At 43.2% G+C, this 17497-nt stretch overlaps 2 protein-coding genes across 2 annotated transcripts in view; both read right to left on the bottom strand.

Moving 5' to 3' along the window:
• Nucleotides 1-2742: 2742 nt before the first annotated feature.
• Nucleotides 2743-4330, bottom strand: LOC118418818 (zinc finger protein 525-like). The gene is made up of 2 exons (XM_035824871.1): nt 3374-4330; nt 2743-3011 (listed from the first exon to the last, which is right to left on the bottom strand). Exon 1 carries the CDS (start codon nt 4317-4319, stop codon nt 3375-3377), a length of 945 nt encoding a protein of 314 aa, XP_035680764.1. The 5' UTR covers nt 4320-4330; the 3' UTR covers nt 2743-3011; nt 3374.
• A 2210-nt stretch (nt 4331-6540) lies between these two features.
• LOC118419289 (E3 ubiquitin-protein ligase HERC2-like) overlaps nt 6541-17497 on the bottom strand; it is a 117410-nt gene continuing 106453 nt past the window's right edge. Inside the window, exons 85-96 of the mRNA XM_035825635.1 lie at nt 17203-17342; nt 16406-16501; nt 15613-15863; nt 14766-14894; nt 13728-13869; nt 13015-13209; nt 12054-12188; nt 11046-11214; nt 10394-10499; nt 9707-9919; nt 9246-9358; nt 6541-7799 (exon numbers count right to left, since the gene is read on the bottom strand). Of these exons, the coding sequence (XP_035681528.1) occupies nt 7637-7799; nt 9246-9358; nt 9707-9919; nt 10394-10499; nt 11046-11214; nt 12054-12188; nt 13015-13209; nt 13728-13869; nt 14766-14894; nt 15613-15863; nt 16406-16501; nt 17203-17342 (1852 nt within the window). The 3' untranslated portion in view covers nt 6541-7636. The remainder of the gene's footprint in view (nt 7800-9245; nt 9359-9706; nt 9920-10393; nt 10500-11045; nt 11215-12053; nt 12189-13014; nt 13210-13727; nt 13870-14765; nt 14895-15612; nt 15864-16405; nt 16502-17202; nt 17343-17497) is intronic.

The following is a 17497-nucleotide window of genomic DNA, read 5'->3' as shown; positions in this document are numbered from 1 at the left end:
GCACACCCTTACTTCAAGTAAAAAAAGTCACGTGCAGGCCAGGCAGGCGAGGTCTGCCTAACCCACCCGGTCTGCCTTCCATTGTCTTCTAAGACGGATAGAAGCCACCTCTCCTTTTCCATTTATTTTGCTCTAAATGGTGGTTTTTGCCTGACACAGCCTCCAACGCCGCTTTTGAAAGTGGTGTCATCTCACAAGTAGCGAGAAAAGTCCATGCTTTCCAGAGTGAGTGATGTCCCCAGCATCGCGAGATCCATATGAGTTGCGCGCGGTAAAGGTGTGCGACTCTACAGCAGGACGCCCACCCGTGTGGCGAGGAGGTTCCGAGGGCAGCAGGCTTTTCACGGTGCAGACTTCGCTCGGCAGCTACGGATTATCCGTCGTCACGGGACGAACAGAAGCAGCACAGTAGCTCACAGGCTATCAAATACATCTTTGCGACGGTAAATGTCCATTCCATGCCTTGAAATATAAATATCTCGGGTAGAAACGCTCAAAATCATGCCTCCTCCCGGCCGCCGTTTTTGCATAAGGATCGTGCAAATCACATAAGGCTCGTGTGTGTCACATAGTGATTCGTGCGAATTTCATAAAATTCGTACGATTTCGCATAGTGATTCGTGCGAATTTCATAATATTCGTGCGTTTTCGCATAGTGATTCGTGTGTATCACATAATATTCGTACGAATTTCATAGGGTTCGTGCAAATGCTTAGGCACCCCTGATCTCTAAGGCACTGTTGCATGTTGGGTCTGCTTGGAGACTAAGAGTAGACAGCCATGGGTTCAAAAGATTGCATTTTTTTGGTCACAATCAAGTCATGGTATGTCAGTAACATTTTCTACCTTACTTCCTCCAGTCTGGAGCACTCATCCAAGCATGACGAGTAGATCAAACCGCTGGAAAGACGTGACCGCGTCGGGTTTCTTTCTTGTTTCTCACCACAGGTCAGTTGGGGTCAAAAGAGGTCACATAATATACCTGATTACCCACTGACAAAAACAAACGTACGTTCGTCATGCCCAATTCAGATATGTCTGGTCGTCGTGACTTTGAGAAACAAATCTGTCTTTAGAAATAAAAGATTATGTTTCGCATATAGATGAAGTTTCCCCCTTAGAATTTGTTGTTTAGAAATTTGACCAGAACTTATGATTTCAGCTACACTGTAAACAAGTGACTAAAAGAAATTTATTTATTTATTTATTTATTTCATCTTGAGACAGATGGGTAGCCCCTACAACAGTGCAGTGTTGATTTCCAAGGGGGCCCATCAAACATTGGACTGATCATGAGGAAATATGTCTGAAATGGGGGTAAAATACAGTCAAAACTGCCCCAAAAGACCACCAAGGGGACCGATAAATGTGCAAAGATGGGCACTAGGTAGGATCCTTGATGCAAAATAGGAACAGGTTGGTTGACAATGGCCAGGTGGTCATTATGTAGAGGTGGTCACTAGTACAGGTTTACCTACATCAATGGCCAGGTGGTACATGGTCACTAGTAAAGGGTTTGGCTGTACTACATGTAAATGGCCAGGCGATCCTGATGTAGAGGTGGTCACTAGTATACAGGACTGAGGTTGAGGACTAAACATATGTAGTCAATGGCCAGGTGGTCCTTATATGAGGGTCAGTATGGGGGGTCCTGACAACGATTTACGCTGAATTCAGGAGAACCCCCTACGTATTACGCTAAATCAAGGAAGGCAATTACGCTAAATCTCGTCACCTCGCTACGATTTACGTAGATAAGATGGTTTTCCCTACGAATTACAGGAAATAAAATAGGCTGCCTGCGTCTTACGTAAAAGAGCATGCAGACCCTCTTATATGTAGAAGTGGTCATTTGTTCCAGGTTTGACTGTGATTATCATTGACCAGGTGGTCTTTATGTAGTGATGGTCACTTGTAAAGGTTTGACTGTAGTACTCTGTGCCTGTGGTAACCAACTCGAGAAATCTAAAGAAAACAAATCAAAGACATCCCAAGTCCAGTTTGTCTTTTCTTTAATTATGTTGCAATGCTACAGTTCATTAATACAAAAGTGCATTCTAGTCAACATGTTGCCATTTGTTGCACCTTATATCATAATATTTTTATCATACAGTATTTTTCATCTATTTGATCGTCAGTTTTCTTTTACACATTTTTAAAATACAAAAATGTATACACCACACACTTATAATATATCTTTAGAAAGTTTTGATACTTTCCTACTTCTTCATAACAATATCTTTTTAACACCAGTTCAGAATACAAAACTGCATTCTAGTCAACGTGTTGCCATTTGTTGCAGCTTATATAATGTTTTTATCACACGGTACTTTTTCATCTGTTTGATCCTCTTTTCTTTTACACATTCTAAAAATATTTTACACCACACACTTATAATATATCTTTACGTAATTTCCTACTTCTTCATAACAATATCTTTTTAACACCAGTTCAGTATACAAAACTGCATTCTAGTTGGCATTACCATCTGTTGCAGCTTATATTATGTTTTAATCATACAGTATTTTTCATAGTTTCATCTATTTGATCCTCTTTTCTTTTACACATTCTAAAAATATTTTACACAACACACTTATAATATGTCTTTAGATAACTTTCGATTTCTTCATAACAATATCTTTTTTCCACCAAGATCTTGTTTGTGATTGTTGTTCTACTAACAATAGTCAAATTCAATATGACAAAAAGATTTTGCTATATTGTAATCAAAGGCTTTTTTCACACAAAATGTTCACATTGGTTACACTTGTAGTGTTTTCCTCCCATTCCCATATGAGGGTCTACATGTGGGGTCCTGACAACGAACCCCCTACGTATTACGCTAAATCAAGGAAGGCAATTACGCTAAATTTGGTCGCCTCGCTACAAATTACGTAGATAAAATGGTTTTCCTACGAATTAAGGGAAATAAAAATAGGCTGCCTACGCCTTATGTAAAAGAGCATGCAGACCCTCCCATATGAGTTCCAATATGTTAATTAAGATAAGACCTCAAGCAGGGCTCTAGCCAGCTCGACATTTTTTTCTGTCAGCCAATTCCCATTGTCGCGAAAACACTATTCCAGGAGTTAGAGAGACTGAACTGAGACCTTGAAAAACGAGTTTTAATGAGATTATCGTATGCGAAAGGGCACCGACACACATTGTCAACAATCATAACAATAGCAAAACAAACAGTGTGTGGCTTTTACGGCCGTGGACAGGGTCCCCAAGCAGCCAGTAGCCTTCCACCAAGGAGCTTTTATCAGATTTTTGTCCGTCAAAATTGACGGATTGGTTTTAAAATTTTTCCGTCACACGCAGCAAATTTCCGTCAATTGACGGGAAAACGGACGCTGGCTATAGCCCTGACCTCAAGGCTGTTCTGTACGCACGCTCCCCACACATGAAGGGTTTGCCACCTGATGATTGTGTTTTAGTCGATGCTTCTCCAAAATGGATTTCCGGGTAACAGCAAAGTCACACTGGTCACACTTGTAGGGTTTTTCTCCTGTATGAGTTCTCATATGCTTGAATAGGACATATTTATGAGCAGTCCTGTACCCACACTCCCCACACATGTAGGGTTTCTCACCAGTGTGTCTTACTCGATGAATATCCAAATTGGATTTCTGGGCTGCAGAATAGTCACACATGTCACATTTGTAGGGTTTTTCTCCTGTATGAGTTCTTATATGTCTGGATAAGTCAGACTTATCACCCGTTCTGTACCCACACTTCCCACACATGTAGGGTTTCTCACCGGTGTGTTTTCTTCGATGACTTTCCAAATGGAATTTCCGGGTAGCAGCATAGTCACACTGGTCACACTTGTAGGGTTTCTCCCCTGTATGAGTCCTCATATGTATGGATAAGTCAGTCTTCTTAGCAGTTCCGTACCCACACTCCCCACATATAAAGGGTTGCTTACCAGTGTGATTCACTCGATGGCAGTCCAAAGTGTTTTTCAGCGCTGCAGAATAGTCACACAGGTCACACTTGAATGGTCTCTCCCCTGTATGAGTTCTCATATGCCGGGATAAGGCAGATTTATCAGCTGTCCAATAGCTGCACTTCTCACACATGTAGGGTTTCTCACCTGTGTGTTTTACTCGATGTCGGTCCAGATGAGATTTCCGGTTAGCAGAGTAGTCACACTGGTCACACTTGAAGGGTTTTTCTCCTGTGTGAGTTCTCATATGTCTGAAAAAGTCAGTCCTCTTTGCAGTGCTGTATCCACACTCCTCACACATGTAGGGTTTCTCTTCGGTCTGTTCTTGTTCAACATCTTCATGATCTCCAAAGTTGGATTCAGCCATACCCTGATCACTTATCTGAAAGAACATTATTTTACAAATCAATCACAACCAGTTAGAACAGTATTGTTGCAATTACCTTTTTTGTCCTTTTATGTATATTAGCCAATATAATGCAACTTTGCAACACATAATAAAGATTTTGCTACCTGGAGAGATGAACAGAGACTTCTACAGCTAGGTTAGACCAACATAAAGGCATCTACTACATCTCTATATACTGTAAATGCATGTAAGTTTGCGGGGATTTAATTTCACGATAGCGGGAAAAGTACTGGTGGTTTTAAGTTTGTGGTAGCACCATGGACTGACTAGTCTCTTACTGCCTTAAAAATGTTCGCGGTGGTTTTAAGTTCGCGTTAAATTTGCAATACATAAAACCACCGCGAAAATTTCTGCATTTACGGTATGTGCTGCAGCTGTAGGGCTTCTTTTGCTTAATAGTTTTAGCTCTATGTTGATATTCACACAGGGCTAATAATGTATTATGCAAAAGAAGCCCTAAACTAAAGCAGTCGCCCAAGACTAATTTCGGGTCGAAGACCTCTCTATGTATTTAGCTCTTGGACGGCTTGACTGATGATTTGCACCTTTTTGTTGTTGGGAGCATTTCTAGATCGGTTCGTCAATACAAATGTAGCTTTAATAGAACCTACATGTCCTGTATGTTGTCTTATACAATGTACATGTATACTGCCTTGTTACAAGGTCTTGCCTTACATTGTACCCGCAACAATTGTTGTGCAATGACTTGACTATTCTGCGTGCACCGGGCCGGGTTCCCTGGGAGCCAGCCGTGATTGGGCAGCTAGGACAGTTTATTCGGTGGCCCGAGACAGTCAGGCCCGTCGATCTGCTATTAGCGCCCCGGGGAGCTTAAGCCCGATAAGGTCCACCTGCAATAACTACTTCGGGCTTAAACTACCCCGGAGCGCTAATGTGAGGTCGGCGGGCTGACTACCTTGGCTCCCCAAACAAAACTCGCTAGCTACTCGGTCCTGTCTGGCTCCCAGGGTAAGGGTCGGGAGAAAGTTCTATGTTACATCTGCTTGTGGATTTTTAACACCCACCCCTCCTCCCCCATCACATTAAGCTTCAAACGTTGCAGCATGCATAGCTGAGGCAACGATCGCAAGGAAAAACGTAAATGTAATTTACGTCGAAGACTTAGACATAACAAGGTGAAAAAAGCCTCCTTGGACATAATGTAAATTTACGTTTTTCCAAGCGATCGTTGCCCCAGCAACAGCATGCAGTGAGGCCAGAAGATCAAGTCAAAGTAAAGAAACATTCCCTACCTTATTTCTCATAGCCTTAAACATCGACCAAAACACGACGAGCAAATCAAATCACAGGAAGGACGTGGCAACACGTAGCGTGATTTTGTCACAGACGCCAGACAAATCAAATCAGTGTTGTGACCCGTGTGGAGGTCAATAGGGGTCAACAGGGGTCACACATTGTGCCTGATTACCCACTAAAGAAAACGTATGTTCGTCAGGCCAGTTCAGTCATGTCAGGTTTATATCTTGTCGCCGTGACTCTGAGAAGCAAGTCTATCAACGTGTAAGATACGTTTTGAATAAATACGTTCCCCCCTCAAGATATGTTGTATAGCATTTCATAACAATGGAGTTTAGGTTTTTAGCTACATTGGAAACGTTTTAGGTCGCATCTACTCTCCAAGCAGAGGCTAGGCTCCGGCTGTATTTTCATCGGGCTTTCTGTCATTTTTCTTGAAATACAAGATACAATGCAAAATAGAAAGCCCCATGAAAATGACTAAAAAAAAACGTTAAAAAAACAGCCGGAGCCTAACCTCTGCTTGGAGAGTAGGTTACTAGTACAGGTTTGACTGTATACCAATGGTCAGGTGATCCTTAAGGTGCGCTCTCACCGCACTTGTGTCAAGCTTGCGTCAGTGTGGGGCTCGTTCACTGCGTCACTGTTTTGTTATTTTCTCTGATTCTTTTAATTTAGGCATTACGTAATACGTAAAAGTATGACTTAGAAGACGACAAAATACACAAAATTATAAGATTTGTTCTTTATCTCTGAAATTCGTTGAGTATCATTCAAACCCTGCAGTGATGCAAGTGCAGTGAGAGTGCACCTTTATGTATACCTATAGGTGTTCAGGTAGTACAGGTTGGACTGTATACAGATAATATATTTCACTTTGCGGCTGTGGTAACTGACTCACAAGAAATCAAACAGATCCCAGTCTAGTTTGTCTGTTCTTTAATGATGTTAACACGATGCACACCATCTTCCACTGGTGACAAACCAAGAATGGGCAGGGAACATACATTTGTATTCTGTATCACGTATCATTGTGGTCATATCCCCTTGCCTTACGATTCACCATATCGCAACCCCGCAGTTCATCTATACATAACTGCATTCTAGTCAAAGTATTGCCATTTGTTGCAACTTATATTCTTTTATATCATACAGAATTCTTTTCACTGTCCGGTCCTCTTTTCTTACTATATACTTAATGCTTTAACTTTTAATATCTCTTTGTTTTCACTTCTTCATAAATCTGACAATATTTTTTAATTTTTTTTCCACCTAGATCTTCTTTGCCCAATCTCTACTATTAATAATTTCAATATGAAAAAAGGAGTCCACTTTTCAGACATTTTGTAGACCATCATGCAACATTTCATACTGCACCACTCTGCACAAAATACTGGTATTGTTTCCGGCTTTCTGAACTGCAGTAAAAAAAAGCTATAACTTAACAGCCACAGGATTAAGTAAAGAAGGTTGGAATTCTTTTTCTCATGATTTCTCCTAATTCTATACACAATCCCACATATAAGCATCACCTTACTTATTAGCTCATAAACGAAAAAAAGATTTTCAATGTACAAGATACAGCATTGCTTTCTCTTAAACTAATTTCTGAGAAGACTTAGACTAGTATGTACTACTGGCATTTTCTCCCCTATGAATGAAATGGAAGAATCCTATACAGAAATGTACTCCCACATGTCTGGGTGATACCACTACACAGATGGGGATGCTCTGAAAAAACTTCAGACTTGTGTGTCTTCAGAGGAGTCAAATGCTTTGAATTCCCCTATATTCATTAAATGGATGAGTCCTATACACATTACAGAAATGCATTGACAAATGTCTGGGTGATACCAATGCACAGATGGGGGGTTGTCTGGAAATTCCAGACTTGTGTGTCTTCAGAGGAGTATACTGCTTTAAACTCCCCTATTAGCAAAATGGATGAGCCTATACCAGACTGAACTGACAGACATCTGGGTGGTACCACTACACAAATGAGGGTGCAGGGAGGAGGCTTATTCGTCTTCAGAGGACTCAACAGGTTCGGAATCAGAGTCGATGCTGTCCATATCGTCGTCTTCCGACTCCTCACTTGTTTCCTCGGCGACGGTCTCCCCAGTTAGAGCGATGCGAGCGTAGTCATCGGTGTCGATGGACTTGCAGAAGTGTATGGCATATCTGCAGGGAAGGAGAACAATCTGTGAGGAAAGCTATCTTTATTGAATCAATTCATGGAATCAAATTTTAGCTTACTTTAAAGGTGATCTACGACTTGCTACATGTATATGATAACATATTGACAGTAACTGGGAAATTGCCTATAGACTAACTTTTTGACAAGTATGCGTATGTGTGTGTTTGTGTATGTCTGTTGTACATACTTTAGTTTCTCCATGATCACAGGCTTGTAGGAGTATCTGTGTGTGTGTCTGTTGTACGTACTTGAGTTTCTCGATGAGCACAGGCTTGCAGTATCTGTGTGTGTGTCTGTGAGTATCTGTGTGTGTGTGTGTGTGTGCGTGCGTGCATGTGTGTGTGCCTGTCTGTGTGCATGTGTTGTACATAATTTAGTTTCCCCCCGAGCACAGACTTGCAGGAGTATCTGTGTGTGTGTGCGTGTATGTCTGATGTCTGTATGTACGAGGGGCGTTCAATAAGTTATGCCCCTGACTCATTTCCAGTTGTTTGATCTTAATGAAATTTTGCATGTGTAATGATTTATATCTCTATGAATTACTTGTTGCAAAAAACAGCTCTGAACTAACTGAGGTTTCTGATGTACTGTTGTTTGAACAGAGTCAGGTGTGAAATGGAACAGGTGTGAAATGGAGCCAGTTGAGTGTCGCGCAGTGATCCGCTTTTTGTATTTGAACTGACGCAAACCAAAGAAGACTTTTGATGAAATGAAAGAAACTTATGGTGATGATGCCCCATCATATGACCTTGTAAAATGCTGGTATCGTGAATTTAAACATGGCCGTAAGTCTGTGGAAACAGCTCCCAGACCTGGTCGTCCCTCTTCTGCCATTGATGAGGCATCAGTTGGAGGACCAACCTGGGGTCTTCTATAAAAACGGTGTCCAGAGCTGCATCAAACGATGGAAGAAATGCATAACTCTGGGTGGTTCCTATGAAGAGAAAGACTAATAACTGTGCGAAGTTTCATTAATCTCCTGCTATGGGAAATGGGTCTGGGGCATTACTTATTGAACGCCCCTCGTATGTATGTGTGTGTGTGTGAGTGTGAATGTCTGTGTGTAGAAGGGGGCATACATACTTTAGTTTCTCCCTGAGCACAGGCTTGCAGGAGTATCTGTGTATCTGTGTGTGCGTGCGTGCGTGTGTGCACACGTGTGCGTGTGTAAGTGTGTTATACGTACTTTAGCTTCTCCCTGAGCACAGGCTTGCAGGAGTATCTGTGTGTGTGTTTGTGTGTGTGTGTGTGTCTGTGTGAATACGTGCACATGCACGTCCGTGCGTGCGTCTGTTGTACGTACTTTAGTTTCTCCCTGAGCACAGGCTTGCAGGAGTATCTGTGTGTGTGTGTTTGTGTTAATGTGTATGTATGCGTGTGTGTGCACAAGTGTGTGTGTGTAAGTGTGTTATAGTTATAGTTATACGTACTTTAGTTTCTCCCTGAGCACAGGCTTGCAGGAGTATCTGGGCATCTTCAGTAGGAAGAAGCAGGTGTAGGACTCCGGCAGGAAGTGGTCAGGTGGGTTGTACTTATCTAGAACCTGGGGGCAAAAGCAAACAAAAGATCATAAAAGATGTCATGAAAATCCATCCTTTCTTTGAATGATTTTGAGAAAAACACTCCCGCAGTTCCAAAACAAGCTGCTAGGAGAACCAAACATCCACCAGTGGCACTTCTTCCTCACATCACAAGCTGTCTGCCACAAAAAAATAAAGACCACAGCAGTTCCGGTAAAAAGATACAAAAAACGCAAGTTCTGCTGCAGTACCAGGGTGAAAGACAAGAGAAAAAATTTGAAACATTGCATTTCCAACATGGCCACCTCGAAATCTGAAAACTGCACTTCCCAATTTAAAGTGACCAGCGTCTTGCAGCCCATAATTCCTACCTGAAGCACAAAGTCTCGGCCCCTGAAGTCGGCGATCGTCCTGGGCAGGCGCGTCCGTCCCCAGACAAAGCGGAGGAAGAGCGAGCGCTCCTGATTGGAGAACTCTTCCATGACCTCCCAGAACCACCTGACCAGCGGCGCGTTGGCGTCGATCCCCTTGTAGGTCGCCACCGACTTCAGGTTGTACAGCGGGATGTCAGGGCTGCCACAAACCTGGGAGTGGATTCATCGTTTATAGTTAGCTCAAGTGTTCTATGGTTTATATATTTCTCATTCATATACATTTCTGACTGTAGTAAGCGTCGGTCCCCTTGTACGTCACCACAGATTTCAGGTTGTACAGTGGGATGTCGGAGCTGCCACGTTCCTGGGAGTGGGACAAAACATTTAATTCAAACCTACACCTTACACTAAACTAAAGCCTTCAGCACTTAAGTCAAAGTTAAATTTTATTTACTAAGAAACTAAATGTTTACTTAATCAGATATTGTGAAGAAAGAGAGAACTGGGTGACAGGGATGACACTCATGTTACCATGGTGTCAGGTTACCATGGTGCCCATTGTTTCCAGCTCATAACAAGTGAAGAGCAAGAGGAGGGAAATGGGGATGATAGGTTGTCACGGCAACATGTTGACAAGGTGACAGGTTGCCACAGTAACAGGTAACCATGGTGACAGGTACTTACCATAGTCTCCAGCTCGTACCCAGTGAAGAGCGAGAGGAGGGGGACAGGGATGACTCTGGCCATGCCCTCCCTCACAGCTGCCACCTGCTGCTCAAACTCATGCAGTCTGAAAAACAAAATTGCATTTTTTCCTGATCCAGCTGACCTTACCAAAGGGTCTGTCTTCCACTGGTTCTTCTAATGTTCAGTACATCTTGCTTGGATTTCAAGGGAAATTTCTCCTCTTTTTGCAACAAATGAACAGACAGAAGTCCAAATCATTTTATCCTAAAGACTGCAATTGTTTCCTGTGGCATACAATTAGTCAACATCAAGAGTCAAGATTCAAACTCAACTCCTTCTACGAAGTCAAGAGGCAGGTTCCTTAAGGCCACAAGAATTAAATTTGTTGGGTTTCAGTTTTACAAAGATGATAAGTAACTGCAAAATCCACATGAAAATAGACTCTGAGGGATACATTTGTACCTAAGTATATACAGTATCAGGGTGAGTATAACCAGATTCAAGTTTTCCTCTTGACCATTTGTTGTCATCTTGACTGATTGTTGAATTTGTGCTAAGAAATGTCCTGGAACCACAAGGATAACTTGGTGTTGCCTGATCATGAAAAAAGGTAAGCTGAAGACTGAAACAAAGAAATGCTCCCACAGACCTGTAGTTGAGCGCCAGCCGTACGTACTCCTGTCGGTTGTCGGGGGTGATGGTGGAGTACTTCGGGCTCAGCTTCACCTCGTCGCCTGACGCGCTGGACGTGCTGAAGGGCATGGGGGGGTTGTCAAACGCCTCGCTGTCCTTCTCCATGTCTCGGATGTACATCAGCCCTGGAGACAAGTACAATATGTATAACATTGACCTTCAATTACCCAAGGGGGGCTCTCAAATGCCTCACAAGCTTCTCAAGAGCTAAGAGGGCAAATGTACATCAGCCCTGGAGATAAATAACAATGTTAACCGTCAGCAACCCAGGGGGGTTGTCAAACGCCTCGCTGTCCTTCTCCATGTCTCCGATATACATCAGACCTGGAGGGGGGTGGGGGGTGTAGAAGATAAAAGGTAAAGGTGCATGTAAACCAGGGGGGTTCTCAAACGCCTCGCTGTCCTTCTCCATGTCTCGGATATACATCAGCCCTGGGGGGAGGTGGAAGGTAACAGCAATTTAACCATAGGGGGTTCTCAAACGCCTCGCTGTCCTTTTCACGTCTCGGATATACATGTACATCAGTCCCGGGGAGAGAGAAGGTAAACATACATGAAAAGGTGGTGTCATAACTTTTGGAGAGTCTGAAGGTATTGGGTTGTTATCCACCATGTCTAGGGCGTGGTATTGAAAGGCGGAAACCATCCCTCTTGTTTGACCATCCTATACCTCCCAAACGAAGTCAGCTACCCATTTTTTAACAAATAGGTGGAGTGATGTATGTCTATCTATCTATCTATCTTTATCAGTACTGGTCAAAACCCTCTTCAGGGTATCCTGACCGGTCTTGTAAAGTGCTAAGAGCACAAGATCAGTAGCATGATAGGATTTGAACCTAGTCTTCTGGTAGGAACGTGAATATGGATGCTTGATCATGAGTGTCCTTGTTCAAGTGGGGTGTAAGGAACTATACAATCATGTAGTTGGCAGTTTCCCTTTCTGTCCTGCAAACTCTTTCCTTACCTGGCACATAGTCCTTGTCTATCTCAGTCAGGTCGGTGACGGTGAGCGGCATCCCTGCCAGCTGTTTCCACACCGGCTCCGCCAGGTTCAGGCTGAGAGGGCTGCCGGTACGGATGGCTATCCCCATTAGGATACCTGCGGCAGACAACACATTAGAACTCATACTCACTATCTCGCTTATTGTCTGTTGTTCCCTGTCAGGTGAACCTGATCAGCAAATAATTCGTCAGGCTGGTAAATCAATTCAACATAGCTTTCTTAGGTACACAAACTTTATTTTACCTCTACCAACATTTTGGCAACTTCTCATCAGCTGCCTTCATTAGGGCAAAGTCAATAGTCCTTCAAAACTAAAAAAAAAAAAATGAAGTAGTGGGTAAAGTCATGTGGCTGGGGGAAATGGGTCACTTCTTTACAACTGAAAATTCCTGACAGACAGAAAGCAACAGGATTGTCCAAGGCACATAGGAAGCAGAGTCTTACCTAGGAATCTGAACATGTTCATGTGCGTGGGTCCCCTGGCGTGTGGGTTGAGGATGGGTGTTGTGCGTGGGTGCTATGTCTTACCTAGGAACCTGAACATGTTCATGTGCATGGGTGTTGTGTCTTACCTAGGTACCTGAACATGTTCATGTGCGTGGGTGTTGTCTTACCTAGGAACCTGAACATGTTCATGTGCGTGGGTGTTGTGTCTTACCTAGGAATCTGAACATGTTCATGTGCGTGGGTCCCTTGGCGTGTGGGTTGAGGATGGGTGTTGTGACTTACCTAAGAACCTGAACATGTTCATGTGCGTGGGTCCCTTAGCATGGGTTTTGTGTCTTACCAAGGCAACTAAACATGTTCATGTGCATGGGTGTTGTGCTTGGGTATTGTGTCTTACCTAGGAACCTGCACATGTTCATGTGTCCCCTGGCGTGTGGGTTGTGCATGGGTGTTAGGCGTGGGTTTTGTGTCTTACCTAGGAACCTGAACATGTTCATGTGCGTGGGTCCCTTAGCGTGTGGGTTGAGGATGAAGCAGTCCCGGTTGGCGCCTGACTCCTCGCGACCGTTGGGTGTGAGGCACATGAGGGGAGTGGAGCCGTTCTGCAGTTCGTCGCACATCTCAGCGATGGACTCGCTGTACCCTCCCCCGCAGTCATCCACACTCTCTCCTGGGGGGAAAACATAGGATTAAAAGATGATAGAAAACATAGGAGTAAAAGATGATACACAAAGAGGATGACTGTAGGCTAAAGGTGGACATACTTGTCTCAGAGGGGGAGTTACTCCCACAGTAAGTCCACCCCATTTTGCTATAGTTGAGAACATGTTTGAGAACAGTTGGTGTTAGTTTGGGTGGACTATTATCCAGAGTAAGGCCTTTACATCAATTTAGACAGTAAGTCCATCTTCAGTCCTCCCTGAGTAAGTCCATTTTCAGACCATGGGACTTACTGTCAGTGAAAAGAGGACTATGGTCCATGGTAAGTCTTTCATAAGTCCAAGGTTTGCAAGGGTCACAATTACCCTGAAGAAAGTAACAGATGGTCACTGAAACATCGGTGAGAATAAAGCAATGGTTGTGTAAAAAAAGAGACTTTTTATTCAGTGACGTACCAACCTGATGAAACTATTCATAGAAGAACTTCAACTACCTAATGTACTTCACCTTTGTATTAAGTTGACCTACCTATGAACTTGACCTTCCAGACCCTGTGGGGCAGCAGCAGACTGTCCGGCGTGAAGGACGCCATCTTGGAGCACATCTGGCCGAACACAGACTTGATCCCGTCAGGACCGGCCAGACCGCCTTTACTCCTCGAGCGCTTCACCTGCAAGGAGACAATAAAAAAAGTGATGACATTTCTTTCAAACTGGTTCAATCGCAAGCAAGTGCAACCCAAATAATGATACATATTCTAATTCTTTGCGTCACTGGGTGACTTTTTCCATATGGGGAAGCAGTTTGGTTTCAAATCTTTCTATTAGCGTAGGCCAGATGAATTGATATGACTTGAGAGGTTTTCTTCAAATCTCTGTACTTTACAGTTAGCCTGATGAGTACCATTCTCCATTGTGACCGCTGGATCAATCCTTTGTTAGCAAGTGGAAGGATTGAGCCAGAGGTCACTAAATATAGAGGATGGTACTTAGGCTGCTTTACAGCTGCTAGTTTTATTCAATGTACCTGCTATGCCATTGGAAAATTTGAATCCCTGATGCTATTCTTTTCAATAGAAACATATTTGAAGTACATTGTATATTAACAAAAACTACCCTAAAGAGGACTGCACCCACCTGTATCCTGTTCAGCTCTATGACCGGTCCGTGCTCCAAAACACAAACATACCAACAGACATACCGAAAACAATACCTTAATTTGTCACGGAGGTAAAAGATTTCAGGTTCAAAGATCCAAACAGGAATCTGACCAAAACTGTACCCACTTGTATCTTGTTGAGGTCTATGACTGGTTCAAATGGAAAAAAATCCTATTCCTATTCCTTTCGATAGAAACCTAAAGTCAAACCTTTGGGATCAATTGGCTAATGTGAGCACTTTTTGGTGATCCCTTAGATAATTTTTCCCATTGACACAAGCATTCATAATGCTGTCTGTAGTGACCACATTTCTACATAGATGTGATTTTATTGGTCCCGAGTGGTGTCCTTGGACAGGTTTGACTGTACTTGGAACCCAAAACTAACCTAAAGAAGTCCGCACCCACCTGTATCCTGTTCAGCTCTATGACTGGTCCGTGCTGGCGGTCCCGCACCATGGTGGCCTGAACCACCTTCCTGAACGCCGCCTCCTTCCCGGACGACACCAGGACCCCCCGCAGCGTGTCCAGCCCCACCTGGTAAAAAAGTCACTATTAGACAATCTCGGATAGGACATAAAATGGAGGTCCCGTGTCTGGGGAGAGCCATAACCCAGGCACGTTAAAGAACCCGCCACATGTGTGATGGTGCGGTGTGAGTGGTTCAAAAACCTACAGTACCTTGGCTGCACCTGGGGCAATTACTGTCGTATTGAGGTCACCAGAGTGGCGCTGAATGGCAGCTCCCTCCAGACCCTTGTGATTTAGCCCCGCCTATTGTAAGCTCCTCGCAATTCAGCCCCTGGCTGCAAAGAATGAATAGTCGGCCCACCCCATAACACAATAACACAACCAAACATTTAATTAATCTCCTACTCATTGTTTTTCTATTTGTACATTTTGCTTGCTTGTTAAGTTGTTACATTTCGCAAGATGTTAAATTTCTATTTATCTACTGATATTTGCTTAGTTATCAATTATTGAACCATTTTTATTTCGTTCCATTCCGTATTAATTGGTATAATGCACTGGGTTATATCATTGTTTAATGTATTATTTTCTTATCTGTTCCATCTTTACTACTTTATAAGTTGTTAAATTGTATTATGATTTTTAAATTTTGACGGGGGAAGAGCATGCATGCATACATGTAAGCCACATGGCTTTTTCTTCTGTTTTCTTGCTTTCTTTAATCTGCTTTATATTGTCTTTTTAAAATGTGCAAAATAAATATATAAAATCAATGAAATCAAACCAGAGGCTTGCTCCCGTTCTCGTCCGCCAGCTTCCCCCTCAGGAGGTCGAACATGGGGATGGACGGGCAGAAGAGGTCGGAGAAGTGGTGTAAAAGGACCAGGCGGTTTCGTAGGACCGGCATGGTGATGTTCTGCAGGTGGTTGTACTCCATAGGGACCTGGACCGGCAGCTTGCCGGCGTTCACAGGCTTGGAGGTGGACCAGGCAAGGCTGTGGGCAGAGCCACATGCCACTCTGTTGATCTTTTTCCCTGCATTATCAAAAAAAAAAAATGCAATCACATGTCCCTAAGAACAAGGGTGGTGTTAAAAGACACACTGGCAACATGGGAGATTATGGTAGAAAGGGTTTGGAGGTGGACCAGGCATGGCTGTGGGCAGAGCAACATGTTGATCTTTTCCCCTGCATTAAAGAGAAAAAGTATTCAATCACACGTCAATAAGGACAAGGGTCGTATGAAAAAATACACCGGCGACATGGGGATTATATAACATATATAGTAGGAAGGGCTTGGAGGTGAACCAGGCAAGGCTGTGTTTATCGTTTTCCCTATTTTTTGGTAAAAACTCACCAAGCAGACAAGATGAAAAAAAGACAGGGCTTAGAGGAAAACTTACATCTGACTATATTAGCTCCCAAAAAACTTTGTGTACCAAGGCCCACACTTTCCCCTCATAACTAGACCCTGTTTTCATGTTGATAATTTATTCATATTCGGCATTATCTTTAAAAAATCAGAACGAGAACCAACAAATTGAATGTGGCCTAAGGAAGCAATAACAGAATACTTACCCTGGAGTGCAGCCACTAGCCTGGGCCGAGGGATGGCGCTAGTGGACCCGTCTCCCAGCTGTCCCTCGTCATTGTCCCCCCAGGTGAACACCTCACCTGTGGACAGGTAACACACCTGGTCAGGACACAGGTACTGTACAGAACATGTCAGCAGGACCTAATTTGCACATTAAAAACTCTGAGCCTTGCTGGTGATTTGCTTGCATCAACCTAAAAATTTAACATCGCATATCAATCAATCATTACCTAATCATATGCATAGAAAAGGAAAAGGCAATCAGTAAAAATTAACATGCCTCCTACCTTGGTCTTCTTGAAATAAATGTCAGACATAATTTGAGAAGAAGAGAAACAAAAAAATTGCATAGGCTCCGAAGCCAAACACAAAATAATTCAATGTAACTTGTTGTGCATACAATACTACATGTAGATAGGTCTCATGTGTTGTTCACTCAAACTTACAACTGTAGAGGAAGTGAGCTAAGAAAGTACTGCCTGATTTACACCATTGTTGTGTCAGAGAGAAGAGTGGTGCAAAGTACAGTACATGTATTTACAGGTTACTTATCCTGGAAAAATTCATCTGAACAGAGGACCATATCTTAATGTCCGCCTATTGACTGCAACCTTTTCCAGTAGTGTGCATGTTGGGTGAGCAAAACATCTAGGATTTGAACTCAAGGCTTTTTGGCCAAGAGACAAGGTTACTCACAACTAGACTATACGAACATGTATGCTACTTGAGCCTATACTGTTACGGTGTTACCCCCTCCCTACTAGAATTATTCTTGTCCTACCTTGGTCTGTGCAGGCCACGCAGTGCAGGGAGCCTGTGGCGATGCTGATGACATTTTTTCCCTGAAGTGCCGCTACCTTACGTGGTCTCCTCACGTGATCGTCCGAGCCGTGTCCCAGTCGATGGTAGTCTCCCTTACCCCTGTAGTCAAAGAAAACAATGTGAAATAGTGAATAAAGAGACTCTTTTTACACAACCTGTGCTTTATTCTCACCGACGTTTCGGTGACCGTCTGTCTCCTTCTTCAGGGCAATTCTGACTGGGTCACATTGTACTGCAGGACAGATGTCGCTGCT

The sequence above is a fragment of the Branchiostoma floridae genome, chromosome 7, assembly GCF_000003815.2.
Source record: "Branchiostoma floridae strain S238N-H82 chromosome 7, Bfl_VNyyK, whole genome shotgun sequence".
In the NCBI taxonomy this organism is placed as follows: Eukaryota; Metazoa; Chordata; class Leptocardii; order Amphioxiformes; family Branchiostomatidae; genus Branchiostoma; species Branchiostoma floridae.
The sequence above is the reverse complement of the archived record's forward strand: the minus strand, read 5'-3'. Positions and strand labels throughout refer to the sequence as shown.

Excerpts from the sequence above, each read along its gene's own strand:
- LOC118418818 (XM_035824871.1), bottom strand. The coding sequence starts at position 4,319 with ATGGCTGAATCCAACTTTGGAGATCATGAAGATGTTGAACAAGAACAG.